Source organism: Charadrius vociferus, unplaced genomic scaffold (assembly GCF_000708025.1).
Source record: "Charadrius vociferus isolate BGI_N301 unplaced genomic scaffold, ASM70802v2 scaffold917, whole genome shotgun sequence".
In the NCBI taxonomy this organism is placed as follows: domain Eukaryota; kingdom Metazoa; phylum Chordata; class Aves; order Charadriiformes; family Charadriidae; genus Charadrius; species Charadrius vociferus.
Genome location: NW_009649175.1, coordinates 362,173 through 389,000, shown reverse-complemented (window position 1 = coordinate 389,000; position 26,828 = coordinate 362,173). Strand labels below are relative to the sequence as shown.

General features: G+C 39.0%; 2 protein-coding genes across 2 annotated transcripts in view; one reads left to right on the top strand and one right to left on the bottom strand.

Annotated features, from left to right (window-relative positions):
• The window catches only part of LOC104289611 (melanotransferrin-like), a 13,741-nt gene extending 8,845 nt beyond the window's left edge, over positions 1-4,896 (top strand). The window contains exons 11-17 of the mRNA XM_009888574.1: positions 201-269; positions 567-749; positions 1,036-1,192; positions 1,951-2,033; positions 3,267-3,451; positions 3,838-4,024; positions 4,787-4,896. Of these exons, the coding sequence (XP_009886876.1) occupies positions 201-269; positions 567-749; positions 1,036-1,192; positions 1,951-2,033; positions 3,267-3,451; positions 3,838-4,024; positions 4,787-4,827 (905 nt within the window). The 3' untranslated portion in view covers positions 4,828-4,896. The remainder of the gene's footprint in view (positions 1-200; positions 270-566; positions 750-1,035; positions 1,193-1,950; positions 2,034-3,266; positions 3,452-3,837; positions 4,025-4,786) is intronic.
• A 5,442-nt stretch (positions 4,897-10,338) lies between these two features.
• On the bottom strand, positions 10,339-26,193 carry PRR14L (proline rich 14-like). Its single transcript, XM_009888572.1, has 9 exons — positions 25,729-26,193; positions 24,121-24,202; positions 19,997-22,910; positions 17,123-19,348; positions 13,883-13,951; positions 12,951-13,119; positions 12,557-12,663; positions 11,436-11,507; positions 10,339-10,764 (listed from the first exon to the last, which is right to left on the bottom strand). Exons 1-9 carry the CDS (start codon positions 26,191-26,193, stop codon positions 10,488-10,490), a joined length of 6,381 nt encoding a protein of 2,126 aa, XP_009886874.1. The 3' UTR covers positions 10,339-10,487.
• Between the last annotated feature and the right edge of the window lie 635 nt (positions 26,194-26,828).

Genomic DNA, 26,828 nt, shown 5'->3' with positions numbered 1-26,828 from the left:
ATATAAATGTCCAAATATCTTCCCAGGTCTTCCACTAACTGGCTTTAGCATTTGGTCTGGCTGTTTATTGTATCTCTTCTGTAAAAGGGACAGAGATGCTGACATGGCTCAAGAGGATTGCAAGGTTTTTGGTGGCGTGCTGCCATGTAATAGGAACGACAGCAGTCACAAGATCCTTAATGGTTGTCTCTCCTCTCCAGGAGGAGATTGTGCCCCGGCTGCTAAGAGCACAGAGGAAATGGGGAAACGAATTCATCTTAAGCACAAAGGTAACAGGATGACTTTCAGAAGGCAAAAGATTTAGGTTTTCCTAAGGCTACCTCTAGGATTTATGTGGCAATGTATTTGCATGTTAGTTTGGGAAAGAAATTGCTGTGCATGTTCAGTAGGAGCTTTACAGATAATGCCAGTCAGCTAGGACAAGAGCTTTGTGGCTAAGCAAAGAATGCAGATCCTCTGCTGTAACTGAAGATATCATGACAGGATGAGGGAGGAAAGAGGGGGGCTGTACCTGTCTGGAATACTTAATTGTCTTGGTTTAACTGATTGTTGTCATTGTTTTACAGCACTGCCACCAGTTTATGCTGTTGCCGTAGCTAAGAAAAATGCCAAACAGATTAACATCCGTAACCTTAGGGGAAGGCGATCCTGCCACAGTCACCTGTATAGTCCTGGAGGCTGGTTGCTTCCTTCCAGATACACAGTGGGAGCTCTGGAGAATGATACTGAGAACTGTGACATTGGCTCTGGTAAGGTCTGCTCTGGGTTATCTGTTGACTAGACCGTGGAAATCTGAAGCCCCAAATTTGGGAGTAAAATGGAGATGTGGCCATGAGGATTTGACCAGCAGGTGATGCCTGCAGTGGCAGAGAGTGTTGATGCAGCGTTTCCTCCTGTCTGACTATGTGTGATTCTTCACACTATTTAGGCCTCTTCTTGCTAGCTATTAGGATGGAATTCCATTCCTGTCTTTTTCCTTGTGGAAAAGCCTTTGGAATACCTTGCCCTAATCTCACCTCAGTTTTCTCTACTCAGTTTATCAGAATTACTTTTGGAAGGGCTGCATGCCAGGAGCAGATGGAAACCTGTGCAAGGTGTGCATTGGAGACAGTGAGGTGGAAGGGGCTCGAGTATCTAGCAGATGTGCTGCAAGTCACAACGAACGCTATTATGGCAATATGGGAGCCCTCAGGTAAGCCTTTTGTTAGAGTCAGAAATGCAGAGCAATAGCCAGAATTGGCTTCTTATTTTGCTGCTGGTTTTCTCTGGAGTTGTTTTTTTGTGGGTTTTTGTTGTTTGTTTTTTTTTTTTTTTTTGTTAAGCAACTGGCTGTATAAACTGTCGCTAGCATGTATTTTGTTTTGGTTGCGGTTGCTATGGGGTGCTCAACTGATTGGTGATTCAAAACAGTCATGAAACCATTTCCAGAGCAAGACAATGCTTCCAAACATGTAACGCTTAGAGCAGTGGTACTGACTCATTAAAGAGAAGGGATGAAAGATAATTAGAAAGTCAGAGAGCAGAGGTGATGTGGTAAGAAGCAGTGTAGGGTACCGGGGGTAATTAAGTAGACTGGCGATATTAAAAAAAACGTAGTTGAAGCAGAGGCAGGTATTAAAGGTGAAAACACTCTTATAGAGTATATATAATGCATTTAGTTGAATTACATTCTTTTTCCTGGCTACGCACAGGTGAGGCTGCATGGACATTGTGCCACAACTTTGACTTGGGAGCTGCTTTAAGGGGTGAAAGGGATTGTCTTATCAAATATGTGAACGCTGTCCACCAAGATCTATACTGACATCACTAACTTGTTCCCTATAACAACCAAGTAATTACAGATGAGGGGGATACTTCCAGCTACTCCCGTTTTAGCTTCAGATGACTGTCCCAACGTCCGTCACCATGTAGGGCTGTCTCTGATAACTTCTTGGTTTTTTCCTGCACTAGGTGCCTAGTTGGCAATCCGAGTGGAAGAAGCTTCGGAGATGTAGCTTTCCTGGAACATTCTAACCTACTCCAGAACATACAGAGTGAGATGCGGATATTCTCTTTTCCTTTGAGAATGTTCATTAGTGTCAGTTACTTCCCACACAGCAACCATCACTCATGAGGATCAGCTTTTACAGGTTTAATCTTGGTCCATGAAGTTGTGTTTGTGATTGCAAAACTGCAAGAACCTTCCTGCACGTAGGTGTTCCAGTAAAGCTCAAAATTCAGATCTGGTTAGTTTTAGAGAGGAAAGAGGAAGATCAAGGTGTGTTTTAGGGGAGTAATCATCATTGGAGACTGCACTAATTCTTGGAAAGCTCCAAAGCTTTAAAAAGCAAGTGACTTTTCCCACTAGACTTTCTCCCATAGGCAGCCATAGTGCATGTACCTGTTGTTGTTAATCTGGGTTTCAAGAAGAAAAGTGGCAGATAAGGGCAATAAAGGCAATGCTGTAGGCTGTTTGTGCTGGAAGATCTTCTGTGGCTTCATCATGACATGGAAACTTCCTCATGTTGTTTCACAGGTACTTAGGGAATAAACAGTCCAAATAGCTTAATAGGTAAAACCAGCGCAAATTATTTTCTCTTTCACAGTTTCTGAAACAACATTGTTATTATACTGTGAAATGTTTAAATTCCTCTAGGAAATACTGATCTTTGCAACAGTCTAGCAATTGGATTTTGTTGATGAAAATGGTTTTAGTTACTGTAGCTTAAATCCCCTCAATCTCTTAAATTATGCTTACTCCTCCAACAGCCAAAATATGCTGCCTTTTTATAGAGGTGAAGAGAAAGGGAACCCCTATTTTGTTCAGCCTTATTAAGCACACCAAAATTCTAATTTAGGCAATTTCAGTAACAGAAGAGACTTTTCTAAGAGAGGAATCTCTCTAAAATCAAGTGGAGGTATAAGGGCCTGGAAACCACAGGAATACATGCAGCAACAAGCAGTTTGTTTGGGGAAGCGCAGGACATGCAGGCTTAATTGTTTTGTTTTCAGAAAGCGATCTGATTACAGGTGAAGATGAGGCATGATAAGCTGTTTGTGTGCCTTGATGTTACTCTTAGTTTTTAGTTGATAGATGCAGCTTCAGTTCACTACTTGTCTCCTCAGTGAAAACTGTTCCTAATAAATGACCACATAGCATGCTGCATTTGTTTCGAACATATTGACTAAACTTCTTCCTGTCAATTTTTAACATTTTGCATGAGATTCACCCTGTCTTCTGCTTTCATTTTTGAAAAGGATTTGCTTTCACTTCATCTTCTTTTCAGATCTGGACAGCTCTGGTTGGGCAAAAGGTTATACCCCTGTCGACTTTGAACTCTTGTGTCCAGATGGAACGCGTGCCGCAGTCACAGAATGGGCAGGCTGTAACCTGGGGGCCATTCCCCCCAGCACAGTTATGACCCGACCAGTCACCGTCACTAAAATCTATGACTTTCTAATGAAATCCCAGGTAAGGCAGATAATAGGGAGAAAGTCAGCATGTTATCCTTTGTTATATATAACTGCTGAAAACCCTTTCAAGATCAAAAGCTACTAAATACATAAAGTGCCTTCGGGTCCAATATGAAAGAATTAAGAATGTGCATAGGAGACTGAGAAAATAATTATTTGGATTCTCTAAAGGGGCATTTTGGCACCAGTTGCCATTCTGCAGTGGTCATACTTTTGCTGAGAAATAAGCCACTGCAAAACCGCATCTTTTTTTGTACAAATAAGAACAGTGCTAAGAGAAAGTGGAACCTTTTTTCTGCTAGATCTTGCTATAAAACTGAGGGTCACCGGCTTAACCTTGCTATTTATGATCCAAGCTGTGGAACCTATTTCTTTTCTGTTTAGGAACCTCTGGGAAGCAAACTGGATTCTGAATTCCATCTCTTTCAGTCATGGAAGTATGGTGAAAGTGATCTGCTTTTCAAAGATACTACTCAGTACCTTGTTCATGCAAGTCACATGAGCTATCAGGAAATTCTTGGAGTGTCTTTCTTTAAACTGGCAGAATCAGTGTTTAATTGTACACCTGCAGGTAAAGTCAAGTTCCTAATTTTGGGTTAAGAGAAAAATGTGAAGCAGGAAGCCTTCTGTGCCTAGCTATTTTTGTTGAGGCTGAATGGAGAATTATGTTCTACATAATCCTGTTAGTAACAATTTTCCAAGGAGTACTGTGTTTGGAGCTCCTTTAGAGCCTCTTATAAATCCTATCCAAAGTCATTGAAATTGGAGCTCTGCAGGAACAGAAAAACCAATACATTTTAGAGCAAATAAGAGGTTATTGGAATAGGACTGGTTTACTCCCATTCTGAATTTTTCCCCTTCAATTCCAAACATTGGTTCTCGGAAAAGAGAATATAATGTTCATTTGGATATGCCAAACTTGGCAAAAAGATAAGAAATTTTGTATTTAATTATTGAATTAACCTCAAAATAATTTCAATAATTTCCTTTTTAAAAAGACAGCACCAGAAAACTCAAGATCAAACCCTTTACAGACTTAAGGGATGGGTTTTTCATTATTTTCCACTGAAGGCTGTATGAAGTATGCATTTAGCTATCACTAAAACAGAAACTGTCTACAAGCCAGGGTCAAGCTGGTTTGCAATCTGAAAATTATATTGAAGTAAATGACGATTACACAGTAAGACTTCTGTGAGTCTAAGTTGTTAAAGAACTGAAATTCAAAAGGGGAGTTTTACTTCTATTCTGCTGGTTTAGTGTATAGTATCTGAAAAAATTGTTATTTTTAACGCTGATAGCATCTTTAAGCGTATACTTTCTTACTGATTTGTAGGCATCTTAGACTTCTGCAAACAGGATATCTGTGCATCCTGATTGAACTAACAGCTAATACAGAGGCTTTGCAAGGCACATACGTCACCATCAATTTTGAAAACAAGGAAATATGCAAGTCCGACCTATCCAAAGCAACCAGCAAGGAAACGGTCATCTCTAGACATGTATGCTGAATACTCTCTTGTCTTTTTTTTTTTTTTTTGTGTTTTATGATAATGTAATACTACTCATATGTCACCACCTTCTTGTTTGGAGCATGGCATCATGTGGAACAGCACAAGCTAGTCTGCATAGCCCACTGCACAGAATTAGGATCAGCAATTCTGTACAACTACTATGGAGAAATCAGCATTTTTGTGGAAAGAGCAGGGCCGATACCATGGACTAAAATACAGACTGTCGTGAGTGGCACAGGTTAGTCAGTAGCAGTTTGCCTTGCTTGTCTTATAAACTGTTTACATGGGAAAAAAAATCAACTGACACTTTGGTAGTTGCAGCATTGTGCTATATTTGTGATTTTGACTGCAGCTAGATAGTCCTTGCTGAGTACACATATATGCTATAGGTTGTATAAATGTATAATTGCTATCAGAATCAGTAGTCTTTTCTGCTTTTAACTGGAAAGAATGTATTTGCTTTTTTAACCAAGGATTTATATTAGTAAATCAAAACATTTTTCTGTCACAAGTTAATGTATTAAGGCATCTAATAGCCATCTGGATGCTTGCAGCCTTAAGGTGAAGGAAAGCAACGTATATTCATCCTTGTCAAAAACTTCAATGATTACTTTGTAGTACTTTGATACTTTAAATCTAAGATTCTGTGAAGTGTCAAAATATGATTTATGAATTAAACAGCATTGGTTTTATAAGCAGAAACTGCCCAAACACGATATGAAGCCTTTTGAGCAGAATGTATCATGTATTTGTTTTTCTTGTTAGTGGATAAAGACTGGGAGTGGGTGGCTCTCCATGGGCAGGGCTCACTTCAGTTTGCAACAGTTGTATCACTTTCTGCTCCCACACAGATTTTTAACTAAACAAAGACAAAAAAAATAAATATCCTTCACACCCAAATTTCCAATTCTTGCTACATATATTGCAGTTGTATTAACCTCAGCTAGCAATAAATGAGATGCAAATAGAGAAGACAGGCCAGCTGGAATAGACATAAAGTATTTGCCATACAAAGGAAAAAACATTAAAAAAAGCCCTCCACCAAAATGATGCAGCAGTAAAGTACTCAGTTGTAAAACACTGCTAAGAATACCTGGTTTATAAAGTTGGTTCCATGCTTAGCTTGTCTTTCCTGTTGTTTGACTTAATCACCCTTCTTCTTCCCCTTTTCACTTCTTGAGAAAGAAAAAATTTGCACTCCAACCACTAGCAAGAGGTTTAGATTCAGCGCATCTTAGCTGAGACTGTTCTCTCATTTGTCCCGTTGTTTGACATTGACTAATCAAACAACAGAGAGAGAATATAAGTCCAAACTCATCTACCTTTCAGATAAAAAGGGGAGAGGTAAACAGTGAATTAATCAAATCCCATTATGGCAACAGAGCAAAATCCTCATATACTGTGTTGCAGCCAGCAAGCTGTAGCCCTGAAGAAGCAGGGGAACAGCAGAATGCTTGTTTTGCTCTCAGAGGTGCTCCCTTCCTTTCTTTACTGCATCTTACATGCCATCTGCAGGACCCACGTAACACTGCACTTCAATCAGAAAAGGAAGTTATGAGAATAGATTGAAAAAATGCATCTGCCAGCTTAGTTTTGCCAAAAGCAGCATGCAGCCGAACAGCAATAACTTGAAAATCTGAGTTATACACAAGATTTTATGGGTTGGAGGGGCAGGGGAGTTGTTTTCTGGCGTAGACATTACAGATGCTTGATAGGCCTTTTTGATGTTCCTGTGCTTCAGCTTTGGCTTAAAAGCATCAGTCCGATGCCTCACACATAAACCAGCCTGCTTCAGCTTTGAATCTCTGCGTTCTGAATCTATCAGGAACTGTCTGCGCTGTCTGGCTCCTGCTACTCTACTACCTTAAGAGATGGATCCTATCTCAACGCTATGAATAGTAGCTAGGATCACGCTTAAAAGCCCCCAGGTCTGTTTCTGTTAAAGTATGGCTACGGATGAGTCAAGACCAGGATTGCTGCTCCATGCCTCACCAACAGCCCACCCAGTTACTTAACAGTGTTAATCTCTTTGGAGATTTGACCTCCTCCCCATGTATGCAAGACAGACAGATCATACATATTTACTGATACAAGCCTAAAGAAGGCCTTAAAAGAACTGAAAGGGTCTCAGAAAAATTTATTTCCATAAATTAAAAACACACACAAAAGAAACAGTAAAATTTTAGATTCACACAATATTGAACAGAAACAAAATGCCAAGAGCATGATGGAGGCTAATGGCACAAGTGTACAAATTCTCATTGAGCTATTTGTTAACTTGATAGCATCATATAAAATTTTAATCCACAGTTACCATCCATATTCTAGAAGAGCACCTGGAACATAATAAACCAAAGGCCCACCTCAAATCAAATACAATAAATGAGAACTGCGTGCAGAAAATCATATCCAGCAAGCATCAGAACTCAAATGTATGCAGCCACAAGGCCGGCCAGGCAAATGCTGTAGCTTACATTAAGTAGCCTTAGCTGCTCCAGTCGTAGCATGATGAAAATAAGATTTATTTATTTATTCTAAAATATTTTTTTTTAAAGTAATCTTTCTACCTCCCATAATCAGCAAATTTAGCAAAGAGCAGCCTGAATCTCCAAAACTTAGTAGTAAGAGATGGTACATGGCAAAAGCTTTGCAATTCTTCTCAAGCTGCTCTTGTCATCATTCTGTGAGCAACATGTACTATGTCTTTCCATGATGATACAAAAAAAATCCTCACTGGAGCGGGTTCACTTTATGAAGAGCCAAATGTACATACATACCCTTCAGCTAGGGAAGTATGCAAGACCCAAAAAAATGCATCCTCTGTACACTTTTCCTCCAATTATCTGGGACAGAAGCAGCTCAGAGTGGGAAATACCTAGCTTTTGCACAATCACCACTCCCAGTGTACAAGCAGCAGCCACAAAGAACGAGGCTGTTCCACGAGTGCTATAAACAGGAGCAGAGGTGGGAAAGGAAAAATGAAAAAGTGCACAATCATGATCGACACCTGTATGCTGGAGGGGAGGAAGAGATGCTTCGTTTCTATTAACTTACATCTCTATCATCATACAAATACTAAACCAAAACAGAATAATGCTGTCTATTTGGGTTTCCACAAACTAAGGGCTGGGACAAGCTAGGTAACTGCAACATCATTTTGTAACTCTTCCAATTATTGTAAACAAAAGAGAATGGAGTGTTTTCTTCGCTCTGCTGTCTCTGCTGAATCTGTTAAAAAGAAAGCTAAGAAATGTTATTGCAATGCAATCAGAAACAAGACAGAGCAGGGAAGCAGACAAAAAAAAAATAAAATCCCCCAAACCAAAGAAACCTCCACAGCCAAAAGGAGAACCACAACACATTCCACATTTTGAAGCGCATTAGAGGTTTGAACTTTGTCTGGACCCAAGTTTCCTCCTCCCCATCCTTGTTTCTTTAAAAGCCCCAGTAAGGTTACAGCTCAATTGTGTCACAGCCCTAGAAGCCTCCCGTATTAATAGAAAGTGAATGAATGCTGTGTAACAATCCCATTCTATAGCATAAACTCATAAAAATATATATCTCACTCTTGCTACAGCTTCCAACCAGTCAATAATTGGGCTAATAAACCACTATAGGGAAACTTTCAAACATTTTTAAAAGGCAGTTAACCTTTATTTTCTAGAGATATCTTTTTATAAAAATAAAGAGGATCAATTAAAACATTCTGCAGCAGCCCAAACAGACCTTGCTGCTGAAATAGTACGTCAATATGTTCAAAGTTTGCCTGCCTTGTTATTTTACCCTCAAAACCCAAACACCACTACTTTAAGTGTGTGCTCCTCTCTCTTCTTCAGTCTTCCTGATTAAAGATAATAGCCTCCAAAATAAGAATGTAAACTACTAGGGATCCCAGCATATAAACTGGGAGCAGAACAAGCCCAGATTACATTTCTTTCAAGACTCAGGCACGCACAGTGTAATAATCCTCTTCAATTTCTCTACTTTCAAAGCTCTGGAATTCAACTGATTGCTTGTTAATTTTTAGTTTTCCATTTGGTCAGTAACAGAAGTGGCAGAGCAACAGAAGATAATGGTGGTACTTGCAGTCCTGCATTTAATTTGTTAAAAGTACCCACCCACTAGATATTTGCTCATTTTGAAGGTAAATACAAACCCTATTATATGGGTAGGTAAATAAGAAAGTGCAAGTTTCAAGTGACAAGTGAAATAAAGAACAGACTCATCAAATTTGAGCATCCCAGCAACAACCTCTTTGCCTGAATAACTTCTATAGGCACTAAAGGACAGAAATTACCTGAGCAGCAGCTAGCATTCATTTTGAATTATGCTTCAAGTAAGTTTAACAGAAGTTATCCCAGAAGGGAGCTCTCTTCCCACAAAAGGTATAGCTGAGAAATTGCCCAGTGCTGCATCAGATAATTACAAATGGCCTTACGTAATGAAAAAAAAAAAATTTCCACATGCTAGGAGGCTCTTTGTAGAACACTAGCTATTATGTACAACAGTGCTGTACAGAGATTATCTAATTATGAACTCCGTGAATTGTAAATCTAAAATGGTAAAAAAAATTGTCTTGTTGGCATTAAAATCAAGTTGATGTTTGTACTAGAATTAAAATCACTTAAAAATGAGTCTCAAAGATTTTGCTGGCATTCCCTGCATACAGCAGCTCAGCTCAGTTAACTAAAACCCTCTGCTTACATATCCTGCAAATTAACATCCTCGTGGGCTAATTACCTTTTCCTCTGGAGGAGAGGTTGACATCAGCCAAGTAGGTAAAAACTAGTATTAGGGAAAATTAGTACCGGGCACGATTTTTTCTTAAAATACTACCTTTTTTTGAGCTCAATCATGTTAAAAGGTGTCCTCATGCAGCAAATAAAGAAACATATACAAAGTGCAAGTTATTTAAAGTCTAGTTATGTGGGACTTATGGTGCCTGAAGTCAGGAAGGGCACAGAAACTCAGAAGGAACCTTCTAAGTAAAGAGAAGGAAGAAACAATTGAAAGCAAACCCAGACAGCTACTTTTAATTATTAAAAAGTTAGTGGTATATCAAGAATGTGTTTGCTAGAATTCATCTTTATCAACACCCTGTCTCTTCTGTCAGGCTGTTCAAAATAGCCATTACAGTAACAACAGCAGACACAAATGTGCAAATGATCTGGAGTACGGAGTTCTAGCATCACTGAAGGTGCACTGCTTCCTCCTTTATACTCCTACTCTACCCCAAAAGGTGTTCAAACATAACTAAACATCAGCAGTAATTTCCAGAGGCTAGGGAAGGAAGGGTAAACTGTATGTGGCTGTGTTACACTCAAACAGGGACCTAAAAGAATCCCTCCAATAGCATTTTAAAATAAAATAAAATAGCACCTTAAAGAGGGCCACAGCCAAAAACTGATCATCAGCTAATAGAACAGAGTGGTAGAGTAATGTATGAAGAAGTCGCTAGATTTCTCCCAATGGGACTAAAATGCTAAAGGAGCTGATTGGACCATCTTCAGCTAAACGGCTCCCTCAGACGCTAGAGGCCTGCTCCTGCTCAGCCTCCTTTGCAAAAAAAGCTTCAAGGTCCATTAGCTTCTGACTCAGAAGAGCATCTAACTCTGCACTCTGTAGTGCAGCTTTTTTTGCTCGGGTGAAACTACCCACTACTTTGATTTTGCCTCGTGTCTTCCTTTTCCGTGGAAGAGTAAAGTCCTGAAACTCTAGAATCCGTTTTCTCTTCTGCTGGCTGACAGAGATCAAGCGTCCATTTTTCTCCTTGGGTTCTTCAAATATTGTTTCCAAGCTCCTGGTAAAAGCAAAGGATAGAACTCATGAATACTCAAGAAGCAGTTAAGGACAGGCAGACTGGTGGATTTCATAACCCAAGTAAACACACTTCTAAATTTTACATTTTTACAGTCCCTCAACACCTCTTGTAATGTATACCCACCTACAGCTTACAACTCCTACAACCACACATTACTGCTAGCTAAATAGTTTGTTATTGGTGCATAGACATTTGCGTTGAATCTCTTGCTATCCATATTTCAGTTTAAAAGTACAATTATAGAATCTGATTTTATAGAATAAATAGATTTGAACATTAAAAAAATGTAATAGTCTTGATAATCATGATATACTTGATAACGGGCAGTTATTCTTAGTATTTTAAAGAATAATTTAGTTACCTTTGAGTAAGTACTGTACTTGGATGGAGGGTGGAATGAATGAGTAGATTAAAAAAATATATAAATCCATACTTCAACAGATGCAAATTCTTAGTTCATATTCTATTTCACTACTTTCCATCTAAATAGCAAAAGGTACTATTTTGAATTAATTTCCTCTACCACTTTAAACTAGAGCAATTTTAAAAAATCATCTCCCTCTTAGCTTTCAGACATCTTTAATCTTCTCACTCTCTCTGCTAAGTAATTTACACTTTTCTTAGTTTTCTCATTAGGAAGCAGAACCAACCTGGCTGGAGGAGGGGACTTATAGTTCTTGTTTGTGTAAATTTCTTCTAAACTAAATTCTTTCTTCTTAAGCCTGAAAAAGTAATGAACAAATCAATCAAGAAAGACGACTTTGGAAACTACCTCTCTTAACAACAAGCAGATTTTCTAGACACAAGTATGGTTTGCGTTCTATGTTTCAACGCTAACTAATGATGCTTTATCTTAAAACATAGATTGAGATTCTAACTGGGGAGAGGGAGGAATGAAAACTGAGGTCATTAAGTACCTAATTTCATACAGTATTTTTATAAACTCTGGGTCAAGACTTGCCATTTCTGCAGAGGTCAATGTTCCTTCTAGCATTCTATTAAGTCTTGAAATAACGATGCTCAAAAGAAGAAAGGGAAATCCCTTCACAGGTCACTTTTTTGTGGAAGCTAAGGAAGACTTAAGAGTTTAGCAGATTAACATTCCATCTCTTGAGACTGATTTTAAAAGTCAGTTATTGGTACTTAATGAGCAAGCTGATCTCTGAAGAAATGCATTCCTTTGTCAAAGCTGGCACTTCTCTTTAAGACAGAAGTGAACAAAATACTAGATGACTGACTGGAAAAGCTTTATCAATATCTGGCACTGTGATAACTCACGTTTACACTGAACTAAAGCTTCCCTAAGATCGTATACCACAAACAAAGAAGGGACTGTGAATAACTCCAACATAATTTGCATCAACAGAACTTCCTAATGGATCACTTCATCTCACTGCATTGTAGAATGACTTGTTTCCAATCTATGTTTATCAATATGAACTACTTCTTTAGAAAATCATTCCATTGCAGCTTAGTTTTTCACGTTTTGCCTAAAACCCAGTCAGTAGTTCATATCCAATAGTCCTTTATTTATACTTTCTCACTTGAAAAAAGTTATGTTCAAAGACCAATTTCTTTCTTCAGTCTTTCATACAGTTGATACAGCTGCGTCAATCTTTTCTTATGAAGGAAGAAAATATCAGATATCACTCAACTGGCAGGGTATAAAATACTGATGGTAAGAGAAGCATTTATTGAAATTATTACATTATTATGCAGGCAATGTAAGCAACAGAAGCTAGTATGAGTCCATTTAAGAGACACTGCTCACCTTTTTGGTTTGGGTAGTCCCATTGGAGTAAGGTTAGGGTTCGGCTTAGGAACAGTTTTCCTGATTCGGATCTGCGAGACTTTCTTTGGCCTCTTTTCTGGCTCAATCTTAAGAAAGAAAAAGGAAGAAGAAAAAAAAAAAGTAAAATGAATGAAATAACAAACACACTAGTCAACAGAATTCCCTGAGTATACATTATCTATAGAGTAAACATTCCCTTTTGTTTTGACACCTTCCTGCTTGAACAAAAGAAAGAAACAGCACAGGCTGGGACTAACAGTTAGCCTGTTTTCTCTCCTCATCCTTAACAGTTACCAGATAATATTCGGCAGCAGCAGCTTTAAGTTTTCGGGAACCAAGAGTCTGAGATATTTAAAATCTAAAATGAACTCACTTTTTTCAGTTCTGTGTCATCTTGAGATCTAAGACAGGCTGGAATGGAATCATCAGCTTCATCAAGAGCACAGACATGGAGCTCTGATGCTGAAAGCCTCCGGGGGGATGGCAATGATTCTGGAAGTGAGCAAGACTTTGGTAACAGAAGAGGGAATGAAGTTTCCAGACTGTAACAGAGGAAAAAGGGGACATATGTAGATTAGTACCCAATTTATGCTGCAACCGCATTCCATGCTCTCAGATGATGTTCCTAAATTGCAATATGGGCACAAAAAGCAATGCAGTTCACAGAAATTGCCCAAGTAAGCGAACACTTTCTCTAGTACACGCATAGAGCCAAAAACCGTGCAGCACACATTGATACTGAAACAAAATAAACTGCCAGCGTATTTGAACATGTACAAGCATTTGAACTCACTCTTTCCTTTTTGTATGGTTAAACAGGTTACGGCTCTGTTTAGTAACTACTGATAGAAAGTGATTAATCCTCCCTTTTGCCAGCAACTTTCTTTGACACCACTATTAATTTATTACTTTTTGTTTACAGATAAATTTAAAAATGGCTTTTATATCTGCCATCCCAACACAGAATAGAAGGAAGTTTCAGCACCTGACGTCCAGTTGCTCAGACAGAAAGAACATATATCCAAGTAAGGAAGCAAACTTCTATAGTTTCACATATTAATGTCATAATAAGTGGCACAACATGGTTGAAAGTAACAGAATTGTTCTGTTCATGTTCTACATGGTGTTTGCATTAATGCCCCTCCACACTTCTCTCTTACACGATTCAGTTAGTTTACTTCACTAACATTTTAATCAGAAAGTGAACTGCCAAAAGCTGAAAGCCAAAATGACATAAGCAATGTCTTTCTAAGAAAACTTATGATCCCACTACTCCGAATAAATATCAAAGTCCAAAAGACTCACCATATCTCATGACCTGCAGTCTGTAGTGCTTCCATATTCTGTACAGGTAAGTGCGGTAACACGGCATAGCTGGTTCAAAAGAAGAATGAAAAAAAAAACCACAAAAAAAGACAGACAGAAATTAGGTCTACATTATAAAAAGATGAGGGAAAAATTATTAGTATAAACTGGACTGTAAGACAAAAAATGCTAATATCAGGAATGAGAATGAAAAATTAAAATGATGCAAGAGCAAGCCACATCTGCCATTTAGTCCACTAAGTTTCACTGACAACTTATTAGGGAAATAGTCCTACTTTCACTTAAAAGTGGTAGTGATGAGAAAAGGAAATAAAAGTACAGAAAGAGAGGGAGAGAGTATTGGTCTGAAAGTTATAATTATTTCTATGAAAGTCTGTATTCCTCATTCAAAACCCCCAGTTTTTTAAATTAAAGTAACCAAAACCCTTGAAGGATTTAGCTACTAAATAAAAAAGTGCATAGTGGCAACAGTAACGAGTGAAAGGAAGGATTTGCATAAGATTAACTCCTTGTTGTCTCTAACTCCCATAATCTTACTTGAATATTCTTAATTGATTGGAAATTACCATAATTCTGTGGTATACAAGTCAGCACAGCAGCTCTAAATCCTTTAATAATAAGTTTTATTTTTGTGCCCACACTATTAATAGCAGGAAAAAAAAAAAAATCACTCGGGGCAGCTTTTACTACATTAAACAGCAAATCTTGTACTTGCAATTCTCCCAAACTAACAGCTAAATGTACTTCACTGTTGTAAAGCACAGAAATTACAGCCAGACTGGAATACTATGAAACAAATGAAAACCAACCATACTGGCAGCACAGTGAACTCCAAATATAAGGAGGTCAGAAAGACCCATTTCTTGTGTTTGGCATTTAATATCAGAGCTATAACATTTTGTTTCTCTCAATATTCCACTCACTATCCCAATGCTCCTGGAACCTGCATCAATAGTGCATCAGGCTCCTCCATGCTAGAGGCAGACCTTACTGTTTTATGCAATAATAATAATAAAAAATTACAGGGAGAGAAAAAAACACTTCAGAAATTTTGAATCCAAATAAGCATTAATTAGAAAAAAGATTTCACTTAAAGAATGCTTTATTACTGGCAGTGGAAGTGACAGAAAAAGATTTTTAGACAGGAGAACTACTCTAGTGTCTTGTTTTCCTGGTTATTAAAAACACTAACAATGAATGAAATATTTTAAAGAGGACAAATCTTTTCCAAAAGAAAATGGCCTGCAGAGAACTTGGATTATCTTTTTGTCACTGTTCCTCTTAATACCTTTAAAAAAAAGAATTACTACTTGATGAGAACAGGCTATCCATCTTCAGCAGAATGGAATTTAAAATGGAGTTAACTACTGAAAATGTTAGCTTTTTGTTCTTTATGTTGTTTTATAGCCAAACCTTTAATATTAATTTTTGTGTAACTGTTTTAGGAATAGAATTTATTTACTGCACTTTAAACTTTGGCAAACATTCTTTTCAACTCACTGCATGCTACAATAACTTCACTTTAAAGAAAATCCTAGTCGGGCAGAAGAATTAAGCCTACCTCATACACATACTTGTAAGATATTCTAGAGAAAAAACAAACTGAGTTTTAGGCTATTTTAACTTTGGGTTATTTTTCCACTTGAAGTGATAAGGTTTGATTTGGCCTCTCTCCCTTTGGGATAAAGATCTTTCATAGCAAAACATTTGGTTTTCAAATTACGCTTTATGTCAAGGAATTAAATCCTCATACTTTAGCTACACGGATATGCTGTAACAAGCTCCCTAGAAGTCTGTAGACTTAACTATGGGAGAAAACTTGAAAGCATAAGTCAGCTCCGATCTCCCAGTCCAAGGATAACATGCCTCAACAATACAAACTAATAAATTCACCTCATATACAGAACTTTTAAAAAGGTGTTTGTTTTGTTTTTAAAGAATGGCAACAATGTCTTATTTTTAAGTTTAGTGCTCAAACTGTAGTTACTGGTATGATTACTTCCAGAGTACTAATTTATACATTAGAAAATTCAGCCCGATATATTGACTCACATGAAATGAAAAAGAATGCAGGTCCAACAGAATGTGATGCCAAGTTGTTTCTATGCCATTATTCAACTTCTTTTTTTTTAGTGCAGATAACTCCCAGAATGGACTAGTACTTTCAAAAGCTCACTCACACCTTTCATAGACATTAGAATTTATATTAACAAGTGACATACTTAAACTTTTATACAAAATGCAGCATTAGTTATCTGGCAAGATTTTTGGTTATACATATGTCAAGCTACGACATAAGATAAGCCAAATTCAACAATTCTCTAGAGACTGCCACTAAAGAATTAAGCAAATCTTCTTTTCTACGGTGCTCATAAGCCTATACCCTGTGCAGGACTATAAAATTGGGGACTTAACTGCCCCATGTCACTGAGGGATAAAGGGCAAAATCTTTGCTCAAGAGCATGCAAAAATCCAGAGACACAGCTAGGAACCTCTTCTCTTATTCTGTTTCTTAGTAAAAAGATCTCAATCCCAATAGCAAAGTTAAATTTAAATATGCGGAGTAGATTTCAGTCCTCTTCCCACTCATAATGAGAATGACAAACACAAAATCATTACCAACGTGAACTGGAGCTACACTTGATTGTGGCAACAATACATCGGGCACATACTATCAAAAGGCATAGCATACATAAAGAGGTTTCAATTAGCATAGAACGGTCATGGAATGCAGTTAAAAATTTAAGTGAATGCTGCCCCCCACCCCTCAGGATTCTTCCTAATCTGATATTGAGCATTTTACAGTGGTTCCAAGTGGCACTTGTGGCTCAGACCTCTGAAAAAAACTTTCCTACCTCAGAAATCCAGTTGTTCTGCAGTCACTCTGAATAGACCTAATGAAGTAGCTCACCTTTCTGCATTATATATTCTGATGCATGGTGTGTATATTTTGCAAGGGAGAAGAAAATAGAGTTAGCCATTCTGCCAAAACAGGATAGTATTAAAGAAGTGAAGGCAAATATATTTAAATTCAGCTAACAGACTGTTCCGTAGGATAAGAATCTTCCACGTTGAGCCATTTTTGGAGCTGAATACGTAGATTTGGAACATGGGAAACTGACCCTCCAACGCAAGCTGCAATTACCCTCTCCCTCCCAAAAAGGAGCAAGTACATACCCTATACATATTTAATCTCAGAAATAAGTTGATGGGTTTTACCTGTTCGCGATGCCCACACTTGGCTGCCACTTGCAGTGACTGGAATGGAGAGGAGTGATTTCGGAGGGATGGGCAGAAGGACCATGCTGACTCCATATGGATAATACCCTGCCCAATGAGTATGGCAATGAAGAGACGAGGTCATCTGATACAGAAGCTGGATGCCTTGCCCCTTTCAAACCCTGTGCGAATTGTGATATAAATAGTCTCTGGATGGTAGGAATATGACTGGTTAAGTTTCTTCTTCTCGTCCAAATCCTGTAACATCCAGGGGAGGAAAGTGCTAACACTGTGTGAAGGCCAAGCATGGAGCAACCTCCTCTTCTTTCAGCTACGGCATTTCTTCCACGGTCAGGATGAAGGGCAACAGTCCTCGGAGTTGTTACAGAGAGAGAGGAATGCAGCTTGTTATCTAGACCAGATTCTTCCTTGAAAACTGTTGTATCTGAATGGCTCTGAGACAGGAGAAAAGAGAAAGTCCACTTTGAAGGAGACGCTGGCATGACCCCCAAAACTGGTCTGTGATGTACAGAGTGCCGGGATGTAATTCCTGTGAGGTCTGTCGCAGGACTGGAGTCCAATTTTATGTGAAAAGAAACTGGGAAAACTGAGGTATCCAACAAAGAGGCTGGACGCTTGTGGCTCAAGTCTGAAAAAAGTATTTTGGTAGATTCTCCAGGATAAAGTGCCAAAGGCTGAAAGCTGAACATCTTGGTGCACCAACTGTCAGCCCAGCGTGAGTGTAAGTTCCTGTTAATGCAAGAAAAGGCTTCCAATAGATTTTTAGATCTACGTTGGCTGTACCTCTCAGCCACTGGAAGAATTTCAGAAGAATATGGCAGAGGTTCTAAGTTACGGATGCTTTTGGCAGGTGCCAGGAGTTTGCTAGCCATTGCAGATAGCTTGCTCAACAATGCTGGTTCTTTGGTACATTTTCTAAATTTCAAGCTGTTCAACAAACTGCATCTCTTGGCTCTCGGCCTTGGCATATGCACAAATCTCATGGCTGTTTCCGTTTCCATTGTCGGTGGTTTACATGGAAAATACAAAGACTTGAGAAGTGTGTTTTCCTGCTTAGGGAATATTTCTGGGGGAATCTCAAAAAAAGGTGAACTTTTAATTTTTCTGCTTTTTCTTACGTCTTTTAACTGATACGATGTGCAAACTTTTTTGCACATCCTTCCAGGCTGTCTTTTTAATGGAAGAGGTCCTCTTAGTTTATTTGTAGTTCCAAAGGCACCAGGGATTCCATCATACCCTAAATTAAGGTTCAGGTTTTCCATTTCTGAATCCTGAGTCTTCAAAAACTGTGAACTAATAATATCTGTGGTAATCTTTGGCCTTTTGACTTCTTCTAAAGTGCTACATAGTTTATTTTCACTGCTTCTGACAGCAAACATCTCCTCCAAAGGACCTTCAAACTTCATATTTCTTGACATCACCAACTCATTTGAAGAGCCGCATAAGAGTTCAGAACTGCGCGACATACTTGGCTGCAGTGTAATTTTTGCTTTCTCTTGATATTCTGACTTCTGTTCTTGTTGTGCCTTGTCCGACAGATGTACTTCCATCTTCTCATCCTTCTTTCGTTTAAGTATCTGACATTTCTCTATTTGATCAAGTCTCTCTGAACCTAAAGCCTCGTTTTCCTTGCAAACTGAATGAGCTGGTATAGCGTCCTGGCTGCCTGTAACCTCCTTGACATTATCTTTGCTCTGTGCATTTAATTTGTAAGGCACACATACTTCACTGCAATCCACACAGTTTGGGGGTGATTCTTTGCAAGTGTTTGATAGTATACTCATACATGGATAAAATGCGGGTGCTGTATTATACTGCAATTTTGGTGAAGTTTCTGCATCAGATGCATCTTCAGCTTGACTATCATGCACAGTTTCTGAAAGTAGACTGGTACTTGCTAAGTTTGTGAGCTTTGTAGCATTTTTTCTTCCTTTTGAAAGATTATTTAGGGTAGATCTTGGGATTTCTTCCAAAACCTTTTCATAATTCTCAGTGCTGAGATGGGCTATTTTGCTACCAGACTCTCTTGAATCTTCTATCAAGGCCCACAGACAATCTTCTCCATCAAGTAAAGATTCTTTGGGCAACTTTCTTCTAGGGGCTACTTCTCTTCCCACTTTCTTTTTTACAGATGTATTCTTAAACTTCTCTCCACAGTGAGTACTTTTCGGTGAGGTCACATCCATGTCTTTTACAGTTAGCATGCTATGCTCCTCCTCTCTTAGACTTCCCTTGCTGTGTGCACAAACTCTTGAGCTTTTTGCACCTTTCCGAAAGATAGGGTTTGTTTCATTCTCTGAAGATGAAATCTCAGTATTGCTGCCTTTTCTTTTAACAGACATTGTTACAGAATATTTTGTCACTGAAGAATCTTTGCTAAAAACTTCGGCTGAAGACCAATCACGACTGTCTATTTGTGTATTCTCAGATGACATACACAGCTTTTCCTTCTCAGGCAGAGAGATACCCAAGTTCAGACCCAATGGTGTTTCAGAATCCGCCTGAGTCTCATTAAAAGATTCTCGGATGTCAAACTTTCCAAAATGGGATGGACCTATACACTTTTGAGGACCAGTTTCTTTACCAGGCTCAAATGTTAACTGCGGGCAGGAGTTATTTAAGATAGGTTTTACTCTCAGACTTTTTTTGGTTTCTGTCTCTGAAAGCACATTCATATTTTCTGGCTTACGTGACAGACTCCCATGGATTGATGAGGAGGGCAAAAATTGGGCACTAACTGCATTTTCCCGGTCCTCCACCAAGCACTTCATCTTTGGCAAAGACTGCTGCATTCTGTTGCCTGCAAACAATAGCTCTGCTTTCTCTTTTGCACATTTGATAAAGCAAGCATGCTGTGAGCAATGTGATTTGCTATCAGAAAAGCTTTCTTCAAGAGTTCCTTTATCTTCTCTTTCACATCTGTTCTTGTGTTCTTTTAGTTCGATCGCCTTCTCCTCAATTAGATCACTGATGAAGCCCACGTATCCTGAACAGTCTTCATTTCTCACACCATTTAAAGAGTCCAAATCCACTACACTCGCTTTCAGCGTTCCTTGAAAACTGTTTTGTCTTGCATGTTTATGACTTAACGGAGACAGGTCATCACCTGTTTTTATAAGTACGTCTTCACTTTGACTAGAGCCAACTGATATTTTGGTTTCTTCCACAGAAGTAGCCATAGTTTGTAAGCCAGTGTTTGGTGGTTTGTTTAAACTTTCTAAATGTTGCTTGCTGCCCGTAACTGGGCCATGAATCTCACTCTGATATGCAAGACACTGATTTTCCATTGGATGAAGGGTCTTTTCTGTTTGGCCAGCACGTGGTGTTTGAATATTTGTGTTCTTCAGTAATGGACATGTATGGCAGATTGAAGCGCTATACTCAGAGGGATTAGCTGCAAGTGATGAGACTTCTTTCTTCTCATGTGTGCCTAGTTCTTTCTTCTTAGGGCATAATGGAGAGTTGCAAAATCCAAAATTATGAACACAGGTTTTTTTGTTCAAGTATCTGACTAATAGCTGTTCACTGCTCTTATTTTTCTGATTACCTTCAGGAGCCTTTGCAGAATCCACAGCTCTTATTTTATCAAATTGGAGAGCACACATGCCAATTTGTTCTTTTGCCTCATCTCTGTCACAAACAATTTCAATGCCATCTGTTACTTTACAAAGATCAAATTGTTTCACAACCTCTGTATTCTTATTTGAAATCTCATCTCGTACCAAGGTAGCAGCAGACTCCTCTGCAGTATAAGGTGACCAAAACATGTTTTTTGTTGTGGAAATGTCACTTATCCCATGCAGATCTATACCTCTGTTGCCCCAGTCACCTTCACAAAGAAGAGATCCACATGCCAAAGGGAAGTGTGCTTCCGGAAAGATGACTGTCTTTTTACTATTATATCCAGCTGAAGCTTCTCCTTCCAAATTATCATTGCCTTCAATCTTCTTATCAACTTCAATATTAAAAGAATAACTGTTTGGGAGAACATCATCTACATGTGTGCTCCCTGATAAAATACAGGAAGTACTGGCAGCTGTACACTTGTCTTTTATACTCTGATTATTATAATTCCATGTGTCTCTATGTTCATTTTCTAAACCAGTGAATACACACTCTCTATTTCCCACTGAAGACTTCGTGTTCTTTTGGGAAATTTTTCTTGTCATATTAGGGTTATGAAAAGTCCTGGAACTTACTGAAGACTTGAATTTGTCTTTATGAAGCACAATTTCAGTAACTTGTTCCTCTGTTGTTCCAGAAGCACCAATTGATTCTTTTCCAGATAGATTATCCCAAGTCTTGTCCCTGCTTGAAACTTCATTAGCAGTACAAGGAGGACGCTCGTTATGATGAGGTTCTCTTGATTTTTGTGCAACAGGAGGTAGAGGTACATTTAGTGTATAAATCAAATTAGTTTCTTTGCCACTGGACAAACTGTGATTACTGTTAGCTTCTGTAGCTACAACTAAACTGCCAGCCAACTCTTCTGATGTTGTATTACTCTCAGATTCCTTTTCAAGCAGTTGTGCCTCAGGTGAATCTTTTTCTAGCTTGGTACTAAGATCCAGACAGTGGTGTCTACTAGGAGGAGAAATTTTGCTGGAGGTTTTATAAAAGCATATGTCTGTCTGTCCAATTTCATGGGAAGCAATGTTGCTCATTTCCATAAACAGACTATTTTCTTTTATGTCATCCTTGCATAGATCACTGACAGAGAGTTGCCACTGGTCCTTTTTCAACTTATCACCTTCTGATGGGACCATTTTTAATTTTTCTTTTGAGAACTCCTCAGGAGATGAAGCAACAGAACTAAAAACTGAAGAATGACAATGCTCAGAATTAGCACCCTCTTGAGCTTCAGGCCAGCTACCAACTTCAACGTTATCTCCCACGGCAATTTTTCTCCGGACTTCAGCAGCCTCTTCAAATTCAGAGCTGTATGATTTACCTATACTAGCGCTTACTTCCCTCTGATCAATTTTAGCACTAGATAATCCTTCACTCCTTACCACTGAGACCTGCTCTACTGGTACGGATGTGGAGGTTTGATTTTCTACAAACCCAGTTCCATGATCATAAGGAGTCTGACTTTCAATGTTTTTGGGAAGATACTTTTTGGGGGTTTCACTGGTCATTCCATGGACTGCTGTACTATTGTTTTCTAGTGGCATATTTCTAAAGTCCAGATAACAGGTGCTTTTCAGAATCGAACATAAAACTTCAGAACTCTTTAGGAAGAGCATTCTACAACTTTCTACTGATGACAACCTATAAGGTTCATTATGTTTAGGTACAGGACCAGTACAGAAGTCATGAGCATTTTTTTCTTCATCCTGCTGATAAGACTGGCAATTAGCAAGTGATGTACTGAATTCATTAACAGGATCTCGTCTGGGTAACTTTTCTTCTCTAGTCTCCAAAATAGATACAATATTAGACCCTGTTCTCAATGGCATGGCAGTATGGGCTTTCAACCCATTATATTCATTTGTTTCTTGTGGATGCTCTGTGGCTGAATCAATGTCCGTGACTTTTAAAGGCTCTAAAAAATCTAACACGCTGGTTTCTGAAACACCAGCTCTGGCCATGACTGTGTCTACATCTGGGCATTCATTGCTCTCAGGTGGAGGACCTTTACTCACTCTGTCATTCCTGTATCCTGCTTTACTAAATATCCTAGTCCCATCAGCCTTCATACCTTGTACTTCTTCGGTGAGCTTTGGCAGAGTTTCAGCTGTCACCTGAACATTTGCTTGGTTTTCTTCTGCATAAGAAAAAATAAAGCAAATCAGAACCATATACTAAATTTAGAAGGCATTCAGCTTACGAAGCTCCTTTTAGCATGGTACACAATATCATGTAGCGTGTTGGGTTACCAAAATGTTTTTAAAAGTGAGAACTGATGCTAACAATTCTACTACAAGCCTCTAGAAGAAAAGCCAAAACTACCCCACCACAAACCTAATGCAACAAATGCAGTCCTTTTCAATACAGACATTTCCCATGAGCAGCAGGCAACCAAAGACCTGTACTTTTCAGATTCCTCTGATACAGAGCTAGATGCAATGCAGGTCCCATAACTCAATACACATGAAGACATGGCCAACATTCACAATACTTGTTTGTAACATCAAAGCCCAACATAGCTGGGTACTTTATCTGCACGGCCGTGCACTGAGCAGCCGTTTCCATTTCTTCTTCCTAGAAGGCATTTTTGTCAGTAAGTCGCCCATAGGAAGACAATGCATATCTCATTCTGTCCAAGCAATTATGATATTTAATAAACTTTTTTGTAAAATCATTAAGAAGCTGCTAATTCAAAAGAAGTTACAGTTGCTGTTAGAATATCTTCATATTCAAAACTTTACAGAAAACATATTTGCGCAGACTTCCACAGATCTTTCTCGTATTTTCTACTAAGGACCAAGACTAGATGGCGTTCTTCAACTGAGTCCAAGTTTCGGTTACGAGCATGGAGTGAGAAAGAAAGTAATTACTAGATGCAGGCAAAGTGACCAAAGTATTTGGAGCTAAAAGACTACAGATCACAATGAAATTAAGAATTAGTTTTGTTGTCCTCTTCCTTTGGATTCTGCACTTTTTCTTTTAGAAAATGAGTCATACTTTTTCACATCTTTGCTATTACTGCTCTCATATAATCCAGCTTTGAAACATAAGGAAATGCAAAACATCTGCTATTAACAACACCTTCTGCTTTGGGGTAAATAAGTGTTTGAATTAAATAACTAAAATACGTCTTTTACATAAAAGGCCTTCAGGAGAGTAAACACGCTGTCAGGAAAAAGCAGAGGATTAAGTTTTCATATTGCTCTAGCTATGCAGGGCAATAGTTTCTACTGTAAAGCAAAGTAAATGAACTATCCTACAATTGTTCATCAATTTTAAATCAACAAAAAGTAACCTGGGAGAGAAGCAGGGAGTAGATAGAGATGTACAACTAAAAAAATACGCACCTGTGCTCTTCAGAGGTCCTGCTATTTCAGTGCGACAAGTTCTCAAAGACTTCACCTCATGCTGGTTTAAGTGAGGGTCCTCCTGAAACATGACAGAAATATCAGTAGAGATTGATCAATCTCCCGAAACGTTTAGCATGTTCCAGGGGCTGTACCTGCTCAGCTAGCTTAGTTCTGAATAAGAAAACCACCAAGAAACCTCAGAACACATCAGCCCTTGCACAGAGGCAGCCTTGCGTCGCAAGTAGTTCACACCAACACTTGTCAGTCCTTTCTGATCCTATCCATCACTATCCTCTCACCATTAAACAATGAGGCACAAGGAAGATCTGTATTTAGCAGCAATGGAGTCTTGCCATGCAAACAGCTAAATGGTAAGTGGCTTAAAATCCAAATTGTCGCAAATTTGAATTAGAAGAGTAAGCCAGTCTCCAAGTCCCTCTCACGTCCCCAAACCATTCCTGTACACCTCTGGTAAGATGCATGCTTTTTCTGATCTTTATTTGAACCTGCCCTCTACCACTTCTGCCCTTGGCTCAGAAACACAAACCCTGGCACGCATGACCTAGGTCTACTCGCGAAAAAAAACCCAGGCCAAACCAAACCCCCACAACCAAACTACCTGCATTTTGAAATATGTGAAAATTCATCTTGGATAACTGAATGACTATGGAAAGTTTAATGAATGTTATTTTCACAAACATTCAAATCAATCAAACAGATATCAAAATCCAGAGGTAAAACCACAAAGTATTTCAGTATTATGCAACACCCAGTAATTAGTGTAAAACACGCACCAGTGCGCCTGGCTGGTACGTGTTCAGCCACAATACTGTTTTTCTTCCTTATGTTCTTCTGGTGTGTGTGAGAGCTATTTACAAACTAAAGGAAACTGTTCCAGAAAGTCACTAAAAATCTCATTTTTAAATAGAGAATTTTGTGACTCTTGAGTTTCTAATAGAGTATTCTTTGGCACATTTTTCAGCAAGCCTTGGCCTAGAAATAACATTTTTATCATCAGTTTTTGTTAGAGGGGAGGGGAAAAAAGCCACGACCATGAGAATCTCTTGTTTTGAAAAAGGAAACTAACAGTGATTTCCTTGCTAAGTACAAACAACAATCATCAAAATTAAGAATAATCTTCATTTGTAGATTAAAACCTGAACTACTAAAGTGGAGCCCCTTGTAGCATTATAATACTATTAACAGGCTGCAATAACTATTATTTAGTGGTGAGTACCTTGACCGGGAACGCCGGTACCGCAGAATATGCTGTACCCACAAAACACAGATATGGGGCAAGGAGCTTTTTAAGCTGTTTCTCTTCTTTTTACTGACCAGTCAGTTTTGTGCTTTGTTCTGTTACATACCTGCCTCACACCAATCCCATAGTATTTAAGAAAGTGAAAAGCTTGGTATTTTAAAATATTGTTCCTCTACTGCAGAACAGTCTAATTTGTCACTGGACCCATGATAATCCAAATAATGACACGTGAGCCAGAAGACACAGATAAGAAACAGGAAACCACATGGACAAAGTCCTCTGGCTAATCACTCTAACGCTAAATCCAAAATACCACGCAGGGATGAATTTTTGCCTTTGCTTACTTGTTTTGACCAACTTTCCTCAGGAGTTAAAGCACAGCATTCAGCACGACACTCCTCAGCATCTTGTGCCTCTTCGTCTTTGCTCTGGTATTCACCCCCAGAACAGTCTAGTTTCCTAAAATTTCTTTTTTTGTTTTTTTCATCCTCTTCAAGGCCTCCAGCATCTAGTAATTCTTCAGGACGGGATTCTGCTGGCCCATGAGAAATCACCATTGGCATATCACCCAAATCCTCTGTCTTCTGGCAAAAGTTTTCTCCCCGCGAAGTCCTATGATGCTGAGCGGACAGACTGTCGCTGCGTGCTAGCGCAGGCGTTGGTACCTCAGATTCTGCATCTAATCCTCCGTAAGGCTCTGATACGGCCATGCGTTCGGTGTCGCTGCTCTCCGGCAGCCCGGCGTACAATTCCTCTAGCACAGCCAACGCAGAAGAATCGAGGAGAGATTCCACCCCAGATGATAGCATCGGGGCAGCTGAAGATCGGTCGTCCTGAGCTTTTGACAGTTTACCCTAAAAATAAAAGCAACGTTAAACCAACGTATGTAGGAATAATCTCTAGATTAAAAGAAAAGCTTCATTCTTCAAGATTCAAGCACACATATTTAAAAAAGATACTTCCAAGTAACTTTTTAAGAAAGGAGCTGAGAAACGTTTGAGTATCTAAACAAATGTTTCACTAACAAAAGCAGTGCATGGACAAATTGCCATTCCCAAGGCTCATTTCCACCTTCAAACGCCTCCCTGCTGATACACCCCCATCTGCTGCAAAACCTGAAGGGACTGCAAAGCAAATTGCTATGGCTTGTCTTACACTTCCTACTCCTTAGCTGAAACTGAAGCATCACTTGTTTCCTGTTAATTTCTTAGGTTTCTAATCCTTGGGAAGAAACAAACAAACAAACAACAACTTTTCTTCCTGCCTTTTTCCTTGAAGGAGCACTTTCCAAGACACGATCCAGCCCACACCGTGCCCCGTAGCCTCTCCGCCACAGGCACCCGACGCGCCGTGCGCAGGATGCGTTGTGCCAGCACCGCTTTCCCGCAGAGCCCGGCTACCGGCCTCGGGACCCTCGCCAGCCCCGGCAGCCCCCCTTGGAGCG

Coding starts and splice junctions, on each gene's coding strand:
- PRR14L (XM_009888572.1), bottom strand. CDS start 26,193: ATGCTATCATCTGGGGTGGAATCTCTCCTCGATTCTTCTGCGTTGGCT. Junction 24,203..25,728: donor AGGAAAGTTGGTCAAAACAA/GTAAGCAAAGGC, acceptor GTCATGTTTCAG/GAGGACCCTCACTTAAACCA. Junction 10,765..11,435: donor AAGTCCCCTCCTCCAGCCAG/GTTGGTTCTGCT, acceptor TGCTTTTACCAG/GAGCTTGGAAACAATATTTG.